Consider the following 16,793-nt stretch of genomic DNA (forward strand, 5'->3'; position numbering starts at 1 on the left):
TTTTTTTTTTTTTTTTTGAGACAGAGTCTCGCTCTGTCACCCAGGCTGGGGTGCAGTGGCGTGATCTCGGCTCACTGCAACCTCCACCACCCAGGCTCAAGCAATTCTCCTGCCTCAGCCTCCTGAGTAGCTGGGATTACAGGCGAACACCACCACACCCGGCTAATTTTTGTATTTTAGTAGAGATGGTGTTTCGCCCATTGTCCAGGCTGGTCTTGAACTCCTGACCTCAGGAGATTTGCCTGCCTTGGCCTCCCAAAGTGCTGAGAGATTACAGGCTTGAGCCACTATGCCTGGTCCTACTTTGACTTTTGCAGGTAGAGAAGGAATTCGTTTAGGGGCGCATGTTGTCTCACACATTCCCTTCACACACCCACCTCCATTCCTCAATATTTCTGACTCCTTCTGGCTGATATCACTTGTCTTGAATTCAAATATCTGTAACTTTGCAGAGGATACAGAATTGACAAGTTTTGAGTAAGGCAGAGGAACTCTTCCTAGCATGCAGGCTTAAGGGAGCTTCTGAGAGGGTACACAAGACCTAAGCCTTTGGAATTTTTACTGTTTTCATGCAAGACGCAGAGGGTACAGTGGAAAGATTTCATGAGCTGTGTGACTGTGGGTTGATCACTTTACCTCTCTGAGCCACAGATTGCCCATTTATAGAAACAAGGTGTAGAAGAGACAGATATCCATCTCATGAGGTTCTGGAATTTTCAAAGGAGCACCGATGTTTCTGGCATGCCCCACTGGCTGCCACCTCATGAGGCTCTAGCAGGAGGTGACATTGCTGCATCCTTTTGGTACCAACAACTTCTGTGCAGAACACAGGCAGGGGCACCGACCTCAGGGACACAGAATTAGCAGCTTCACCCAAGCTTCGTTGAAGCCTACCTCAGTTGGCACGCACGACAGAAATGCTTTAATGTTGGTGATGAGGAGTTTTCGCACTAAGAGGCTAGCTGATGTGCTCATCAGAAATCAGTGACTGGGCTCTGGTGTCTCATGGCTCAAGGTGGGTTCAGTCTAGGGTGATGCTTCTCAGAGACTGGGGCACACTGGATGGCACCAGGCTCAGGAAAGAAGGAGCTGCAGAGGAATTCTACCATGGTTGCTTGGAGAGGGGACCTGCTTGGAAACCTCCAGGAAAGGTTTCCAGACTTCTCCTGGACACAAGATGGCAAAGGTTGGAAAGGGAGAGAGATAAATGCTGGTGTGGATGATGGTAAAATTCCATTTCTCTCTCCACCTTCCAGGGTGAATTTGGATGGCATCCTGCATAGCCCATCATGGTCTTAAGGGATTTTAACCCTGGCTCAGTTGCAGTCTACCTGGGGGACTTGGAAAAGTCACTTCAGATTTCCAGACTCTGCCTTCTTATCTGTAAAATAAAGGGGATGGATTAGATAACTCCAGGGTCTACCTCGGTTCACAGGTTTTACATGCTCTGTGCTGCACAAACATGTTGGATTGGTGAGTTGAGATATTCCTCTTCAATGAATGTGTCCTCCTGTTTCCAGTCCCCTCCCCCATTTCCAAAACGACACTAGAGGTACATTTCAGGCTTAAGTTGCTTCACCTCCCGACTCCTGAACTTCACTCCCAGTGACCTTATTTGATGTCACAGATATATCCACAGTGGTAGTAACAAGCATCAAATAAGTACCTTGAACATATCAGGTGTTGGGCTAGATAGATCCTTACATTTGGTGGCTCTAATCCTTAAACACTCCTCAAAGAAGACACCGCAGTATTATTCTAATTAAATGGGGAAGCCAAGGCTCAGAGGGGTAAAATCACTTGCCTAAGGCCCTGGGGCGAAGCCAGGGCTGCCTGGCTCCCAGGACTGTTTTTTTCCACTTCTCATACTTGATTCCTATGAGACTGTGGCCCCTCAAGCTACCACGAGGACTTGGGCTTCAGGGGCAGGATCTTCTTTCTCCGAAACGGGGCATCATTTCATAATAGAACAGAGAGGGACTTAGGAGCACATGGCCTTTCTTTCCGCCATATTCACATTTCACCTGGCATAACACAGGCTTCATTCATAGCTCCAAGGTGGCTAAGAAGTCATTAGAGAGCTAGAAGCAATGATGTCAGGGACAGATGGAAGAGTTTCTTGAGTCAGTCATGTGGGGTCAGGGACAGATGTACTTCACAGGTCTCATACAGAAAAGAGATCTAAAAAAATATGGAAGGGCAAATAATAGACTATCCTCTGCATCATGTGGACCTCTTATTCCCACAACGACCAAAATAGGATATTTAGAAAGCAAAACAAGGCCCTGATTTTGAGTAGTAGCCTCTGTTTACATCATATAACTTGGCACTTCCTTCCACTGCTCCTTAAGCTCAGGCTTATAAGACTACAGGCTATAGCTATGGGGCACTTGTCATTGATGGAGAATGGGGACTCAGAAGCATGGTGCAGCCACAGCCAGGGGCAAGCCTGGGTTTGTGCGCTCTCCTGCATTAAGCTGTCCCCTGGCAATCACTGTTCTGCACCATGACATGAAGTAGAAACACTCTTTCAGAATTTGGAGCGTACATTCAATAATCAGGGTTAACGTTACTGTGTTGACTCCCTAAATATTTTAAGAGGTCTCAGCAAAGTTCCCGAATGCTTTATTTTCCATCTTAACCTCCTGGCCAAGCCATTTATCACAATGAAATTGAGTGAAAATCCTGGTTCCCTTCAGGGTCTCCATTGCTCAGCAAACATGCAAGTTTGAGTAAGCTCATTGGTGTCCCAGGCATTACAAAGTGGGTGGGCTCTTTTCCAGAAAGTGACTCTTACCCATCTGCATTTTCCATCTCTGCAGCCTCTAGACCTTGGGCCATTTCATGTGATCTTCCGTTGACAGCTCCCCCAAAAAGTGATTAGGGAAATGCAAAGCCAAAGTGAAACGAAACAGATCTATTTGCTAAGTAAGAAGGGCACCATCCAGCAAAGAAGAGAAGCAGATTAATAGCTGCCTTACAGCAAAAACAAATGAACACAAAATCTAATTTACAAACCTATTAGATTTGCTATGTAAGCTGTTCACAGCTGATCTGATTGTACCTCTGCCTCCCGAATTCCTGCAAGACAAAGGAAATGCATTATTTATAAACTCAGCTCATCTTTGCAAAGCCCTCTTCAATTGCCAGGAGATCCCACAGCCCACCTGGAAAACTAGAGGGTAGAAGAGACCTCATTCTGGACTCTGCAGAATGGGCAAAGTCCTGGCCCCAGACACAGCCCAAACATTTCATAGGGTGTGGACCTCCTGGATCCTCCCCTGACCCCCTCCCTACTTGAATATTGTTCCAATTAGTAAGTACCCAGGTTCTCACTTGAGACCCTCATTTAAGACAGCAAATAAACTCCCTGGGGATTAGTCTCCCCTGGTGAATCCCACAGGATAGCATAATTCAACATGACTCAGCATCTGCTCTAGCATGGCTCAGCACCTGCTGGCTGTCTTCTCTTGCTTTCACTCACATGTAGTGCACTGTTGTCCATTGCATTCTCTCCAACTTTGAGACACCCGAAATTCAACAGAGGCAGCAAGGTTAACTCAACAGTGCTTCCATTCAAATGTGATTGCAATTTGCTCTTTGGTGGCAAAAGAAATAGTATTAAGTGGTGTCACTCTGCTGGGAAGTGGGAAGGGTGTATGTGAGTCATGAGATCCCTTGTTTCTTCCTCTGTGGGATAGGCTTTTGAAGTAAAAGCACTCTAAGGCCCTTTCCAGCCCTACTCTCTATTCGGTTCTGCCAAATCCCATTCTGTCTGGCCACACGGTTTCATCCCGCTTCACTGACACATTAGGTTGGGGGATGGATAAATACATGTGCCTCAAGTACCCCCGACTTTTTGCCCTGCATGTTTTAGAAAAGTTGTATATGAGATTCATTATTCTTATTAATTAAAAAATGATGGGTTATGCAGTTTGGGGAGGTAATGGGTGCTTTTCTCATTTTTTAAAGTTCCATTTAGCCTTTCAGTCAAGGTGTTGGCAGACTCCAAAGAAATAATTAAAATCACTGGGGAAGCTGTGTATTGAAAGGAACCTTGTCATTAAATGAGAACACTGCAGGGGGAGTTAGTGCCTATCCACACACTGGTTTTAAGTCTGGATTTTTGTATCCGATTTCCTTAGGATTCGCATACTTGTATATATCACATTGTGTGTGCACACACATGTGTGTGCATGCTTATATGTACATGTCTTTTCCGGATAAATTGTCTTTTCAACATTATTTGGCAACAGGCTATATTTACCCATTTCATAGGCAGATAACTAGACAACAGAAAGGGTATTATCACCTACCCAGTGTCTCACTTTAGTTCTCCCTTAAGGTTCCAAATTTCATCATTACAAATCTAGTTCTCAATTACAAAGAGTAACATTGGGTCTTCTCATTTTAATTCTATGCCTAATATTTATTTTTATCCCTCCCCGTTTCCCCTTGGAAATATCTCCTTAGGATAACAGCGTTCTTGTACTTCCACGTTGGGGTCTGGGAATGTCGGGTCAGCTCTGGTCTTGTAACCCACATTCACCTGGGTTGGGTCCCAAGGGCACTGCTGGATGTGCTATGGCCCGTGGGTCACTGTCTGCTCACATGCCCCTAGCTGGACCCTAGCCCTCAAAATCAGCCCTCCTTGGGGAGAGGGGAGACCTGCTAGGCCAGACATTAAGTCAAGCACAGTAATTCAATAAATGGTTTGGAATAGTTGGTTAACGATCTGGTGGTGAGTTGGGAGAAAAACAGTTGAGTGTTACCTTACTCTAGACAGAAAAAAAAAATCACGGATTTAACAAATGTTCCCCAAACTTCAGTAATTTTCAGATCCCTATCACCAGTTTTTCATATTTATCAACTGCACACACTATTATCCACTTAAATTTTAAAACAGACCCATCTTTAAAAACTTATCCTTACCCTAAGCAATATCCTCTGTGAAATACAGGTTTGATGTCTTGATTACAAAGGTATTAAAAAAAAACCCTACACAACCATTAACACAAGAATATTTATCAATAGAACTCCTAAAATAATCTTACATTATCACGAGGAGTACCAGGAGTACCTGCAACACCCTCTGAGAAAGACAGAATGAAACAGTTAATTTTTTTTTTTTTTTTTTTTGAGACTGAGTCTCCCTTTGTTGCCCAGGCTGGAGTACAGTGGCGTGATCTTGCATCACTGCAACCTCCGCCTCCCGGGTTCAAGTGATTCTCGTGCCTCAGCCTCCAAATAGCTGGGATTACAGGCACCCGCCACTATGCCCAGGTAATTTTTGTATTTTTAGTAGAGACAGGGTTTTGCCATGTTGGCCAGGCTGATCTCAAACTCTTGGCTTCAGGTGATCTGCCCAAGTCGGCCTCCCAAAGTTCTGGGATTACAGGTGGGAGCTACTGCACCCGGCCAGCCCGGTCAAAACAGTTGAATATTTAAAGAAGGAAACCCACAAGAAACTGGTAAGAACAGGGAAGAGGATATTCATCAAATCTTTGATGAGGGCTGAGGAGTGTATGGGAGGGACTTTTTAAATTTAGAAGAAAAAGAAGAAATTACCAAAAAAAAAAAAGTCGACAGATTTAACTTTATAAAAATTCAAAATTTGGCTTGTACTAAAAGCAAACCTCAACAAACCCAAACCCAGTTTCTTTCATGACATCTAAGATGGCTCTGGATGAGGATAGCAATATATCTAAGTTATTTTTTTCTTATTCATTCAACAAAAATATTTTGAGTAATATTATATTTCAGGCTTTGGCCAAGCTAGATATATATAGTCCCCATGCTTGTGGAGTATAGCTTAGGAGACAGTGGGGATGCATTAATCTTTTCTTTTTTTTTGCCAAGTGCCCAACCTCCCACCAGCTTTATTAAGACATAATAGACAAAAAATCGTGTATATATACTATGCGTAACATGATGTTTTGATATCTGTATACATTGTGAAATAATTAAGCTAACTAACATATCCATACACTAACTAACATATCCTCATACACTTACTTTTTTTCTTTTTGAGATGGAGTCTCGCTCTGTCACCCAGGCTGGAGTGCAGTGGCCTGATCTCGGCTCACTACAACCTCTGCCTCCTGGGTTCAAGCAATTCTCCTGCCTCAGCATCCCAAGTAGTTGGAGTTACAGGCGCCTGCCATCACACCCGGCTAATTTTTGTATTTTTAGTAGAGATGGGGTTTCACCATGTTGGCCAGGTTGGTCAACTCCTGACCCCCTGACCTCAGATGATCTGCCTGCCTTGGTTTCCCAAAGTGCTGGGATTATAAGCGTGAGCCATCACGCCCGGCCCACACTTACCATTTTTTGTGTTAAGAACATATAAGATCTACTTTCTTAGCAATTTCAAGTACACAATACAGTATTATTAACTGTAGTTATGCTGTACAGACCTCTAGAACTTATTTCTTCTGTCTGAAACCTTGTACACTTTGCCCAATACCTCCCCTCCTCACAGCCCCACCCCCATTCCCCGAGAGCCAGGCTTAGAGGAGACTAAATGCCTTGAGATAGCTGGCTCCAGCCTTTCTCTTTTCCTGCTTCCAGCCAGGTCCTGGAGAACATTGAGTCTTGCTGATTTGGGATACTACAAATCCATGCACTTTTTCGTGCCAGTTCTTACTCAAACTCAGGGGTCCTCACCCTCAGCACTCGATATTTTGGTGGAGATATTTCTTTGCTGGTGAACTCTTGTTTTCTGCCTGGTGCCTTTCAGAAGAGGAATCCCCCATACCTCACCCCCGGCCCCACCAGCCCGCCCATCCACATCACGTTTCCATGCAAACCCCCTAACCCAGCATCGGTGCCTCCCTTCCAAACCATCCCAATTTTCAATTCTCAGCTGCCATTTCCTTTTTTCCCAAAGCACTCAATTCTATTATAGCATTTGCCACCTTCTTCTCATATTTAATTACTTCATGGAATCACAGATGGGAGGCTTTACAGAAATCTTGTCATTTACACAATCCGAACTCCTCCTCATACAATCAAAGGGACCAAGGCCCGGGGATTTGTGTGCCAGGTTCAGCTTCCTCCTGCGGGCCACAATAAAGTGTTAAGTCCTTGAGGGGGTGTGTTAACCATGTCTTTTATTTTCTGTATTCCAGTGCTTTGACATTTGGGGCTTTTCTGACCCTGGAGAAACTGCCCCTCCCAGGGTTAGCCGATTTCTAAAGACAGCAAACGACCCTTCTGGGAATGCTCCTGTCAAATTGCAATCTTGAATCCACACCCCTACTGTCTCATTTATTGGGGGCCAGTATTCCCCTGCCCTGTTGTAGGGCCAGGTATTCCCCTACCCTAATTACCCTAGGCTAGGTACCATGGAACTAGCGACAGCTCCTACCCTGCAGAGCCTGCTGAAATTAGTCAAACTAGCCAATCCTAAACCTGCTCTGGCCCCACCTTGCCCATTCTTTCCTGTGCAAACCATAAGAAAGGCTCTCACCAGCTTTCCCCTCCTTCTGCCTCCAGACCAACCCCAGTATCTCCTTGTGTAGAGCCCTGTGATGGGAGTATAACAAACTATCTTCTTCTTGGCAGTCATTGCTTCATCTGTTGGCCTTGACATACCTAAATAATAACAGAACCTATAGTAAAACAGAATAGAAGCCTGTCTTGTTCACTTTCTTAGCCTTGCACAGTGCTTTGCCCCATTGGGACTCAGTGAAGCAAATCAGGCTTCAAGAATTAAGTGGGGGCTTTTCTTCTAAAGTTGTCCCTGCAGTTTATGTGCCGTGTTCCTGCACATTATTTACACCGCTTCACCTCTCAGTTGTTCATAGGACAGGGGAGACCATCATTCAAAGAAACTGGGCTGCAGATGTTTGGCTCTAGAATAAATCACAGGAATTGACGAGGGATTTGTTTTTTCTAATTAGGTTTTGCCTCAAATGTTATTAAAATAAGCTTATATTCTTTGCGATGGGGAACTGCTGATACCTGCCTGGTTGATTGATAGAAGATGATCGGGTAAGAAACATTTGCTAAAGATAATTCACAGAGTGCTGAAATTGTAGAAACAGAGATGCTTAGATCATCCAAATCAGAAAATATATGGGGATACTCTTGGCACACTATAAAGAACTCTATAAAATAAGGTATAATACTAGTAATAACAACTGTCCATTTGACCCTGCTACAATATTCTCAACCATTGTAAGGGTAGAGGTTGACGACTTTAAAGGTCTACATTTTAGAATGTCAATTTTACTTTGGGAGGCTGAGGTGGGTTGATCACGAGGTCAGGAGATTGAGACCATCCTGGCCAACATGGTGAAACCCCATCTGTACTAAAAATACAAAAATTAGCCAGGTGTGTTGGCGTGCACCTGTAGTCCCAGCTACTCAAGAGGCTGAGGCAGGAGAATCACTTGAACCCAAGAGGCAGAGGTTGCAGTGAGCTGGGATCGCCACTGCACTCCAGCCTGGGTGACAGAGCAAGACTCCGTCTCAAAAGAAAAAAAAGAATGTCAAAATTGTTTTTACACTATGGACATTATATTCTCTCCTAGTAGAATGTACACAGTAAACTATGATAGTAAATAAAAATGGCATGTTAAAAAAATGTAAAACAAAATCACACCACACACAGCTGGATCTATTCTAGTGAAAAGCAAGTAGCAAAACCTGAAAACTGTATTTTTGCTTAGCCTCTTCATCCAAGCCCAATTGTTTATTTTTAATAATTTTTTAATTGAAAATTCATAACTGTGTATATATGGGGTACATCATGATGTTTTGATATATACACCAAGCCCGTTATTTATAGGTAAGGTAAGGCCCAATGTGCGGAAATCTCCTAGCTGTGTTAGAATTTCCCACGTTTACAGTTTCTCATGGGAGAGTCAGGCTCAGAATGAACTTTCAGGAGCTGACAATTTTAATTAAGAATCTAGACCCAACTTAAACATTTTCTATGCATTCTTGAGAATAGAAAATGAAACTAAAGCACAATTCATGAATTTGCAGATGGTTCTTCCTTCACATTTTTGGTAGACTAATGAATGCTTTTTTTCAATTTGCACATTAAAACCACTGGGGTTTATGCCTGTCGACAGCCCAGGAACAAACTCCAAGGACACATGGACAGGAGAAAAGTGAGGAACAGGATGACTTGGGGTCGGTCACATGACTAGAGCCAGGGCTGTCAACAGTCGTCGAAGGCTTTTGTTTTAAGAATTCTTCCCCCGAATCCCAATTTTTAAAATTGTGGTAAAATAAGTATAACATGAAATTTGCCATCTGCTATGCTTGAATGTTTTGTTCCCTTCAAAATTTATGGTCGAATGGAAACTTAACCTCCGATGCAACAGTGTTAGGAGGTGGGGCCTAATGGCAGGTGTTTAGGTCTAAGAGCTCTGCCCATATGAATGGGTTAATGCCACTATAAAGATGACTTTTGGGAATGGATTGACTTTTTTCTGCCATTCTGTCATGTGAGGACACAGTGGTCCTCCCCTTTGGAGGAGGCAGTGCTCAATGTGCCATCTTGCAAGCAAAGAGACTGGGCCCTGCCCTGCTGGTGCCTTGCTCTTGGACTTCTCAGCCTCCAGAACTATGAGAAATAAATTTGTTCTTTCTAAGTAAGTTACCTGGCCTGTGGTACTCTGTTATAGCAACACAGAATGGACCAAGACAACATCTTAACCATTTTTTTTTTTAAGATATAGTCTTGCTCCATAGCCCAGGGTGAAGTATAGGGGCGTGATCTCAGCTCACTGCACCCTCCACTTCCCAGGTTCAAGTGATTCTCCTGTCTCAGCCTCCTGAGTACCTGGGATTACATGAGCCACTGAGCCTGGCCCGTCTTAACCATTTTTAAGTGTACAGTTCGGTGGTGTTAAATACATTCATAATGTGCAACCACCATCTGTCTCCAGAACTTTTGCATCATCTAAAGAGAAACTCTGCACTCATTGAGCAAAAACTCTCCCTCTTTACATCTTTTCCCCATAACTACTATCTACTCCCTATCTTTATGAATTTGCCTATTTTAGCTATTTTATGTAAGTAGAATCACACACTATTTGTTCTTTTGTGTCTGGCTTCTGTCACTTAGCATATGTTTTCAAGGTCTCATCTGACACATAGCATGCATCAGAAGATGTGGCATTTGATGCAGAAGTTGATACGGCAGTTCTAAGGAGGCAGAACATCACAGAGATGAGCAAGGGAAGACCCCTCCAAAGTGATACTGTCTAGAGTCTTGAGCACAGATGATTAGATTAGCAGTAGAGGTCCCACCAGCTGACAAGTGCTTGACTGGCTCAGGCACTCGCCTGCCCCAGAACTTCCTTGGCTAGGAGCTTTTAGAATTTGTTGTCTGCAGAACAACCAAAGGTGCTACCCATCTTCTTTTCCACCTGAGGAGCTGGCTGTACTTGGCCAAGTGCTCAGATGCGCAAGGGGCCCCAGCCTTGGTTGACCTAGTACAGATCCTTACCATGAGTTTGGCAATGCAAGAATCTTCAGTCACCCCAACACAGTGGGAAACAGCACCCTATCCTTTGGCCTGGGCCACTTTGCACTCCTGAAGAGATTCCATCACGGGGTCTCTCTGATTCACCTTGAGTAGGAGGCAGTTGCCTGAGTCCTTGTCTGTAGTCTTGGTAGTTCCTTTCCAGCTGAGCACAGGGAGATGATTCCCTGTCACGTGGATATAACCTGCACTAGCAGAGAGCTTCTGCCAAGTTTCTCAGTCATCCTGGGCCAAGGCATCTTCAGTAGACACCACTGAGTAGTCCTTGATGAAGGACTTGTACCTGTCTACCAGCTGGTCAGAAGCGATGTAACTGCTAAGGACATCTGGAGGCTTGAACTTCAAGGTCATATTTCCCAAACTGTAAGAACTAGAGGCTACTGTCCATGCCATTCACTACTTATAATACAGCCAGCCTTTCTAATCACATTCCATAGCAGCTCCAGGGTTCTGTATTCTCTAGGATATGAGTCAGCAAACTTTTTCCAAAAAGGCCAAATGTAAATATTTTAGGCTGTATGGGACAAGAGGAAAAATAGACGGTACTATGCAGGTACTTAAGTAACAAGAGAGAAAATAAGTTTCCACCAATTATTTATTGACAAAATTTAAGCTATAATAATAATTGAGACCATGTTTTTGTCACAAAAAACTTCATTAGGCCTGCTAATGAGAATAATGTAATTTTGTGGGGGAGGGCATATGATTTTGCTTAATTAGGATTCAAAGTTAGTATTCCAGCCATCACGATGGAAAGGTAGCCTCGTTCTTCTACAAAGCCTTTCCTTGGTTCTCTGAGACACTGTTATCTTCCCTCCTGTGAACACACCAGAGTGTGATACCTAAATCTCTCTTTAGGAACTTACATTCTACCTTTACAGCATTGGGGAACTTTTCATACAAGGAAGCACGTTAAGAGAGTAAGCTCGGAGCTAACACTCTCTGGGTCTGTAATTATAGCTGAACAAATCATTATCTGTATGATCTTTGAGTATTACTTAACCTATCTAGAAGCTTCCATCTGTTTTCTCATCTATAGAGTAATAGTATCTACTTCATGGGTTTGTTGTAAAGATCACATGAGCTAATGAATGCAAAGAGTTAGAACAGTGCTTGATGTATTGTAAATCATTTGATACTAATGTTATTCTTCTTTTGAATTTTTCTGTTTTTGGCTGGAGGACAAGCCATGTAATAACAAGGAGCTGGCTGGATTTCACCTGTGAGCCAATGTTTGCTGATTCCTGCTCTAGGATGTGAAAAGCAAAACACCCCTTGTCCTCACTAGGAGGAATCTTTGCCGTATTTCTGCCTGATGACATCCTTCTGGTAAAGCACAGCTTTCCTGAGGTTACGGTTCCAGCAGGGAGAACCATGAACTCCTGCACTGCTGGCTCATTACCAGTGTGAAAACTACCATGGACCTTGCTGAAAGCTGGCATTGGCTAGATACTTTTGGATTGCCAGCCAGGACCCATTGTGACAGTACAGGTGGCTCCTTGCAGCAGCTTCAACATTACAGACAGCAAGCAGCATTTCTAGTAAGGTCTTTGCACCCAATTTAGATGTGTTCCCAATTAGATTTAAATTCATGCCTTCTTCCAGTTTGTTACTCTCCCCCAATTTCACACACACAGCTTCTTGCCCACCAAGACGGTCGGAATAGCTTTATTGAGGTGCCCAACAGCCTTTGAGATACTTTTCCTATACAGCAAGCCTTAGCCTTGTACTGAAGCTCTTGAACCTCATAGATACTGAGACACCGCTGGGCACAGCAGCTCTGGAGACCTATGTTGGTTTCGACCTTGATAGTGTTGTTTCCATGACAGTTGCCATCTCTAGTATTGAACTTCTGAGGGTGTTGCAGGGGCCAATGGGGAGAATTTTGGGTGTCTCTCTTTTTATGATGACTTCTGAGCTCTCCTTATTGACTGCTCAGTTCTTTTCTTGCCATCCCTTCTGCCTTCAATTTAAATATTAGCCTGATTGGATTTATCCTTTTGCTTTGATTCCAGCAAACTTTTGCTTGTTAATCAGCTTTTACTGGTGTACCAAAAGGTACAAGCTCACTCTTGGCTCTCTCCTTTGCTCAACTTCAGAAGACATCCCTGAGAACTTTGGGCTTTGATTACGTTCCAGCCAATTTCCCTAGTCATTACATAAAAGTACTTAGAGGCATCTGCACATCAAAATGCAAGTAAACAGGTCACTCGGATGCCAAGCAGTTCTTACTGCAATCGTTCCTGATCCTTCCTCTTTCTCATAATGAAACTGTGGGTCACCTATAACCAAGGGGGACAATATAACTTATCATCCAAACCAGAACACTTTTGGAGTGAACAGAAACGCCAGAGAGGATTCATACACAGGGACTACCAACTGAAGCAGGACTCATCCTCTGATCTGCACCCATCTTATAAAGGAGACAGACTTTAAAATACAGACTTCGGGTCGGGTGCAGTGGCTCACGACTGTAATCCCAGCACTTTGGGAGGCTGAGGCAGGTGGATCACGAGGTCAATAGATCGAGACCATCCTGGCCAACATGGTGAAACCCCATCTCTAGTAAAAATACAAAAAATTAGCTGGGCGTGGTGGTGCACGCCTGTAATCCTAGCTACTCCGGAGGCTGAGGCAGGAAAATCACTTGAACTCAGGAGGCGGAGGTTGCAGTGAGCCTAGATTGCGCCACTGTACTCCAGCCTGGCGACAGAGCGAGACTCCATCTCAAACAAACGAACAAACAAAACAACAACAAAAAACAGACTTCTGAGATAATGCTGCATTCTGAAATCCTTAACACTCAAAACCCCAGAAACCAAAGCAATTAAAACCCAAGGCAATACATACATATATGCTGTTGGTTGAACTGGACCTAGTGAAAAGCTATGGGCAGAGAGGACCACTTCTCTATGGTGCTCATGGCTATAGAGCCTTTGCTGAGTTCCCCCATCCCGATTTTGGAGCTCCCTACTATGCAACGAGCCTGGGCCTCTCACCCTGCCTCGGCGTCCTGGACATACCTGCAGAAGGGCGCCCCCTATATTCAGCCACCATTATCTCTATGCATTCGGCTTCAGCACCCCCTCCCCAGATCATGGCCAGGCACAGGACCGGGGTCCTGCTCATCTCTGCGTTGCTGTGGGAGGGTGTATTTCCCGCACATCCAGTGTGTTCCAGAGAGGACCACTCAATGAAGAGATGAGCCCAAATCACTGAAGATGACCCTCTTCTGTAGAAAAGAGGATTCAGAGAAGTCCATATTCCCCTCAGCGATTTCTCTCTCGCCAGCTCTTTGCAAACTTTCTGAGGTTCGTCTACACTAGTTGTCTCTATTTCCTCACTCCACCCCCTGCTTCTTCCGAGCCTGGCTGGTTTGTGTTCCTGTCCCTGTCCCTGTACCAAGAGAGCTCTGATGTGGCCACCTTGCAATGACATTCTTCAGCCCCCAGATGGCTGGAACCTCATCGGTGTTGGATGAGGGTGGCCACTCCCTCCTTCCTGGAGAGGTGAATTGGGGCTCCCTGGGTCTGGTTCCCACCTTCTGCCTGCCTCACACGTGGCCCTGGAGAGACCTTCTCTCTGGGAGTGGGGAGGCAAATGTCCCCTTGGGCACCCCCGGAGGAAACATGCTGTGGCTAAGAGACATGACAAAAGATCCCAAATGAAGGGATGGGTTAAAGTCCCCAGGGCATCTTTAAGAGCCTTCTGGCCCAGAAAATCCATTATTTTACGTCATCCCCTCGCAACACTTTAAGACTTCATTTAAAATGGCATAAAATTCCTCCTTGATCCTACTGTTCCCCTGGCAGGGGTGCCACAATTAAAAATTGTGATTTTTCTCTATATTTACACCCAACAAGATTTTGTTCAGCATTACTTTCTACAGTTTTTCTTACCTAATGAAAGTTTTGTAAAATTTCCAAATACTAAACACCGTTTGAATATATACATATATATTTTCAAACTAAACAGCTTCTCTCCCCCTCAACCAAAGTTCACTCTGTAAGAGTGATGCCTCCACCATCCCAAGTGACCATTCTTGTTCCAGACAGGACAAAAATTCTCTTGCCTGTCTCTTCCTTAGACAGGGATGCAGATTCCAAGACATCAATTAAAAATATTAAGAACTTCATTCTCTTGAGCCCCTCCATGTGCCAGGCACTCTACCAAAGGCTTTTTTTTTTTTTTTTTTTTGAGGTAGGGTCTCACTCCCATTGCCCAGACTAGAGTGCAGTGGCGTGATCATGGCTCACTGCAGCCTCGACTTCCCAGGCTCAGCTGATTCTCCCACCTCAGCCTCCCAAGTAGCTGAGACTACAGGCATGTGCCACCATGCCCCATATTTTTTTGTTGTTGTTATTTTTAGTAGAGTTTGGGTTTTGCCATGTTGTTCAGGTTGGTGTTGATCTCCTGGGCTCAAGTGATCCGCTGGGCTCAGCCTCCCAAAGTGCTGGGATTATAGGCGTGAGCCACCATGCCTGGCCCATAGTAACTTTCTTATTTCTGACTTGGTTTTGGAAATAGGACACCCAGGCTCAAAAAGGTTAAGTGATTTGCCAAGGGTCACCCGGAAAGCAAAGCAGCAGAGCAAGGATTTGATCGTGGTCTGCATGAAGCCCAACCTCCCATGCCTGCAGAAAGTGGCCCCCCGCATCCTGCCCTTCACCTCCTGCCCAGGAGGATTTAATATACGTCCAGGAGGCCCCAGAGAATTAAGAGGAAGCAAGGGTTACTCAGCAAACAGTTGTGAGATGGCGAGTTAGCTAAGTGGGAAAATATTCAAGCTAGACTCTCCACTCACATTACACTATAAGGATAAGACGTGACCCAGCCACTCAAAGCGATGCATAGGAGCAGTTTTATATGAAAATTCATGCAATCTGCCATTGCTCAGTTTATTCAGTGACCATTACTGACAGTCACTGGGCCTCACACCGCAGATACATTGTTAACCTCAGATGTCATTTTTCCTTTTTTATTGTAGGAGAAATATACTACACAGAACCTTAACCAAGAGGTTGGCAGCCCTGAAAACTCATTTCATTCATGTCACATGGTATGGATAAATCCATGCTCTTTAAAGAGAAGCAGAATGCCCATCCAGCATGCCATGCTTTGCTCTTGAGCCTGCCTCGAGGGGACTTGAAAGACCCCTGCTTTCAAGCAGGCTTTCTTCCCTCTCTTTTGTTCCCTTCCTGATGTACCCGCATTCGGACACAGCATCCCTGTGAATGTCAGCTGCAGCCTCTTCGTGAGAGAATTTCTGGAGAGCACTCAGTTTGGGGAGGACTTTGAAGTCACTTTTCTTCTGGGTATTTGATGTGTCCCCTTCCTCACCTGCCTGGTTCTAAGCAATGGCCACTTCCTCTGCTCCAGTGGCCATGGTGGTGACCACTCAGGAAGCCCTGGTGTCAGATGGAAGGAGGATGGATGGGACCACCGGCAGAGGCGACTGGAGTTCTGGTCCCTGATGGGTTGTAGTTTTACAGCCCTAGACCTCTCTCAGTCTTGATGTCCTCCTCTGTCAACTGGGGTCCTGCTGTAGGATTAAAATAAGAAGGACTGCACAGATGTGGATGTTAGTTGCAGTATTGTTGAAGGTGATGGCTACTGCCCTTTGGAAAGGAACAAACCAGTTGCTGCCTGTGGAGTTCGACAAGTCCCCTTGGAAGAGCTGTCCTTGGGTAAGTTGGTTTTGAACAGGGCAGTCCATTAGGGAGAAACAAGAATCAGTGGAGGACAGAAAGTGGAGTGTGCTAGTGTGGTAGAACCACACTGCCTGCTGTTGCCCCTGCAGCTTTCATGGATGGAGTGCTGGGGGCCCGTTCAGAGGGGGGCCCGCTGGGGAGTGGACATGTGCATTTTCTTTTCTTCAGCACAAGAGGCACATCCGAAGATCACATGGCCAGGAGGTGGGTGAGGGCTGCCCACCATCCACGGGGCTGTGCAGGACTGAATCCCGGTGGGACCCTGGCATGGAGACCCTTGCAGCATGTCCCCATCTCTCCTGGAGCAGGTCCAACGGCACATTCTCTCTGCTCTGCCAGTGACCTGAGCACGACCCTGAAGTACCCCTTAGGCCATAGACTCCCGCCTCCTTCATCCTCTGGCAACGCTTTCTCCGGGTTTTCTTTGAACTTCTCTTTCCCAGCCTCTCAGGATGCTGGGGTTGGTGTGAGTGTGCCCGTTGCACGCGCTGCTTTTCCAAACCCTGCTTCCGTTGTCCCTCCGTGTCTGATCTGCCTCTGGACACCTCAGTCCTGGCTCCAGTCACAGCACATCCTGG

General features: G+C 45.1%; 1 protein-coding gene and 1 non-coding gene across 3 annotated transcripts in view; both read right to left on the reverse strand.

The window, feature by feature from the left end:
- Positions 1-16,793, reverse strand: part of LOC116463499 (alpha-2,8-sialyltransferase 8B) — a 75,047-nt gene that overhangs the window by 35,052 nt on the left and 23,202 nt on the right. The window contains exon 2 of one of the 2 annotated variants that reach the window (XM_032146628.2): positions 3,019-3,081. The exons of the other annotated variant lie outside the window; for it this stretch is intronic. Coding sequence (XP_032002519.1) covers positions 3,019-3,081 — 63 coding nt within the window. The remainder of the gene's footprint in view (positions 1-3,018; positions 3,082-16,793) is intronic. 2 annotated transcript variants of the gene reach the window in all.
- On the reverse strand, positions 15,484-15,618 carry LOC116463513 (small nucleolar RNA U109). Its single transcript, XR_004246704.1, has one exon. It is a non-coding gene; the product is annotated as a small nucleolar RNA U109 (small nucleolar RNA).

This window comes from Hylobates moloch, unplaced genomic scaffold (assembly GCF_009828535.3).
Source record: "Hylobates moloch isolate HMO894 unplaced genomic scaffold, HMol_V3 SCAFFOLD_39, whole genome shotgun sequence".
In the NCBI taxonomy this organism is placed as follows: Eukaryota; Metazoa; Chordata; class Mammalia; order Primates; family Hylobatidae; genus Hylobates; species Hylobates moloch.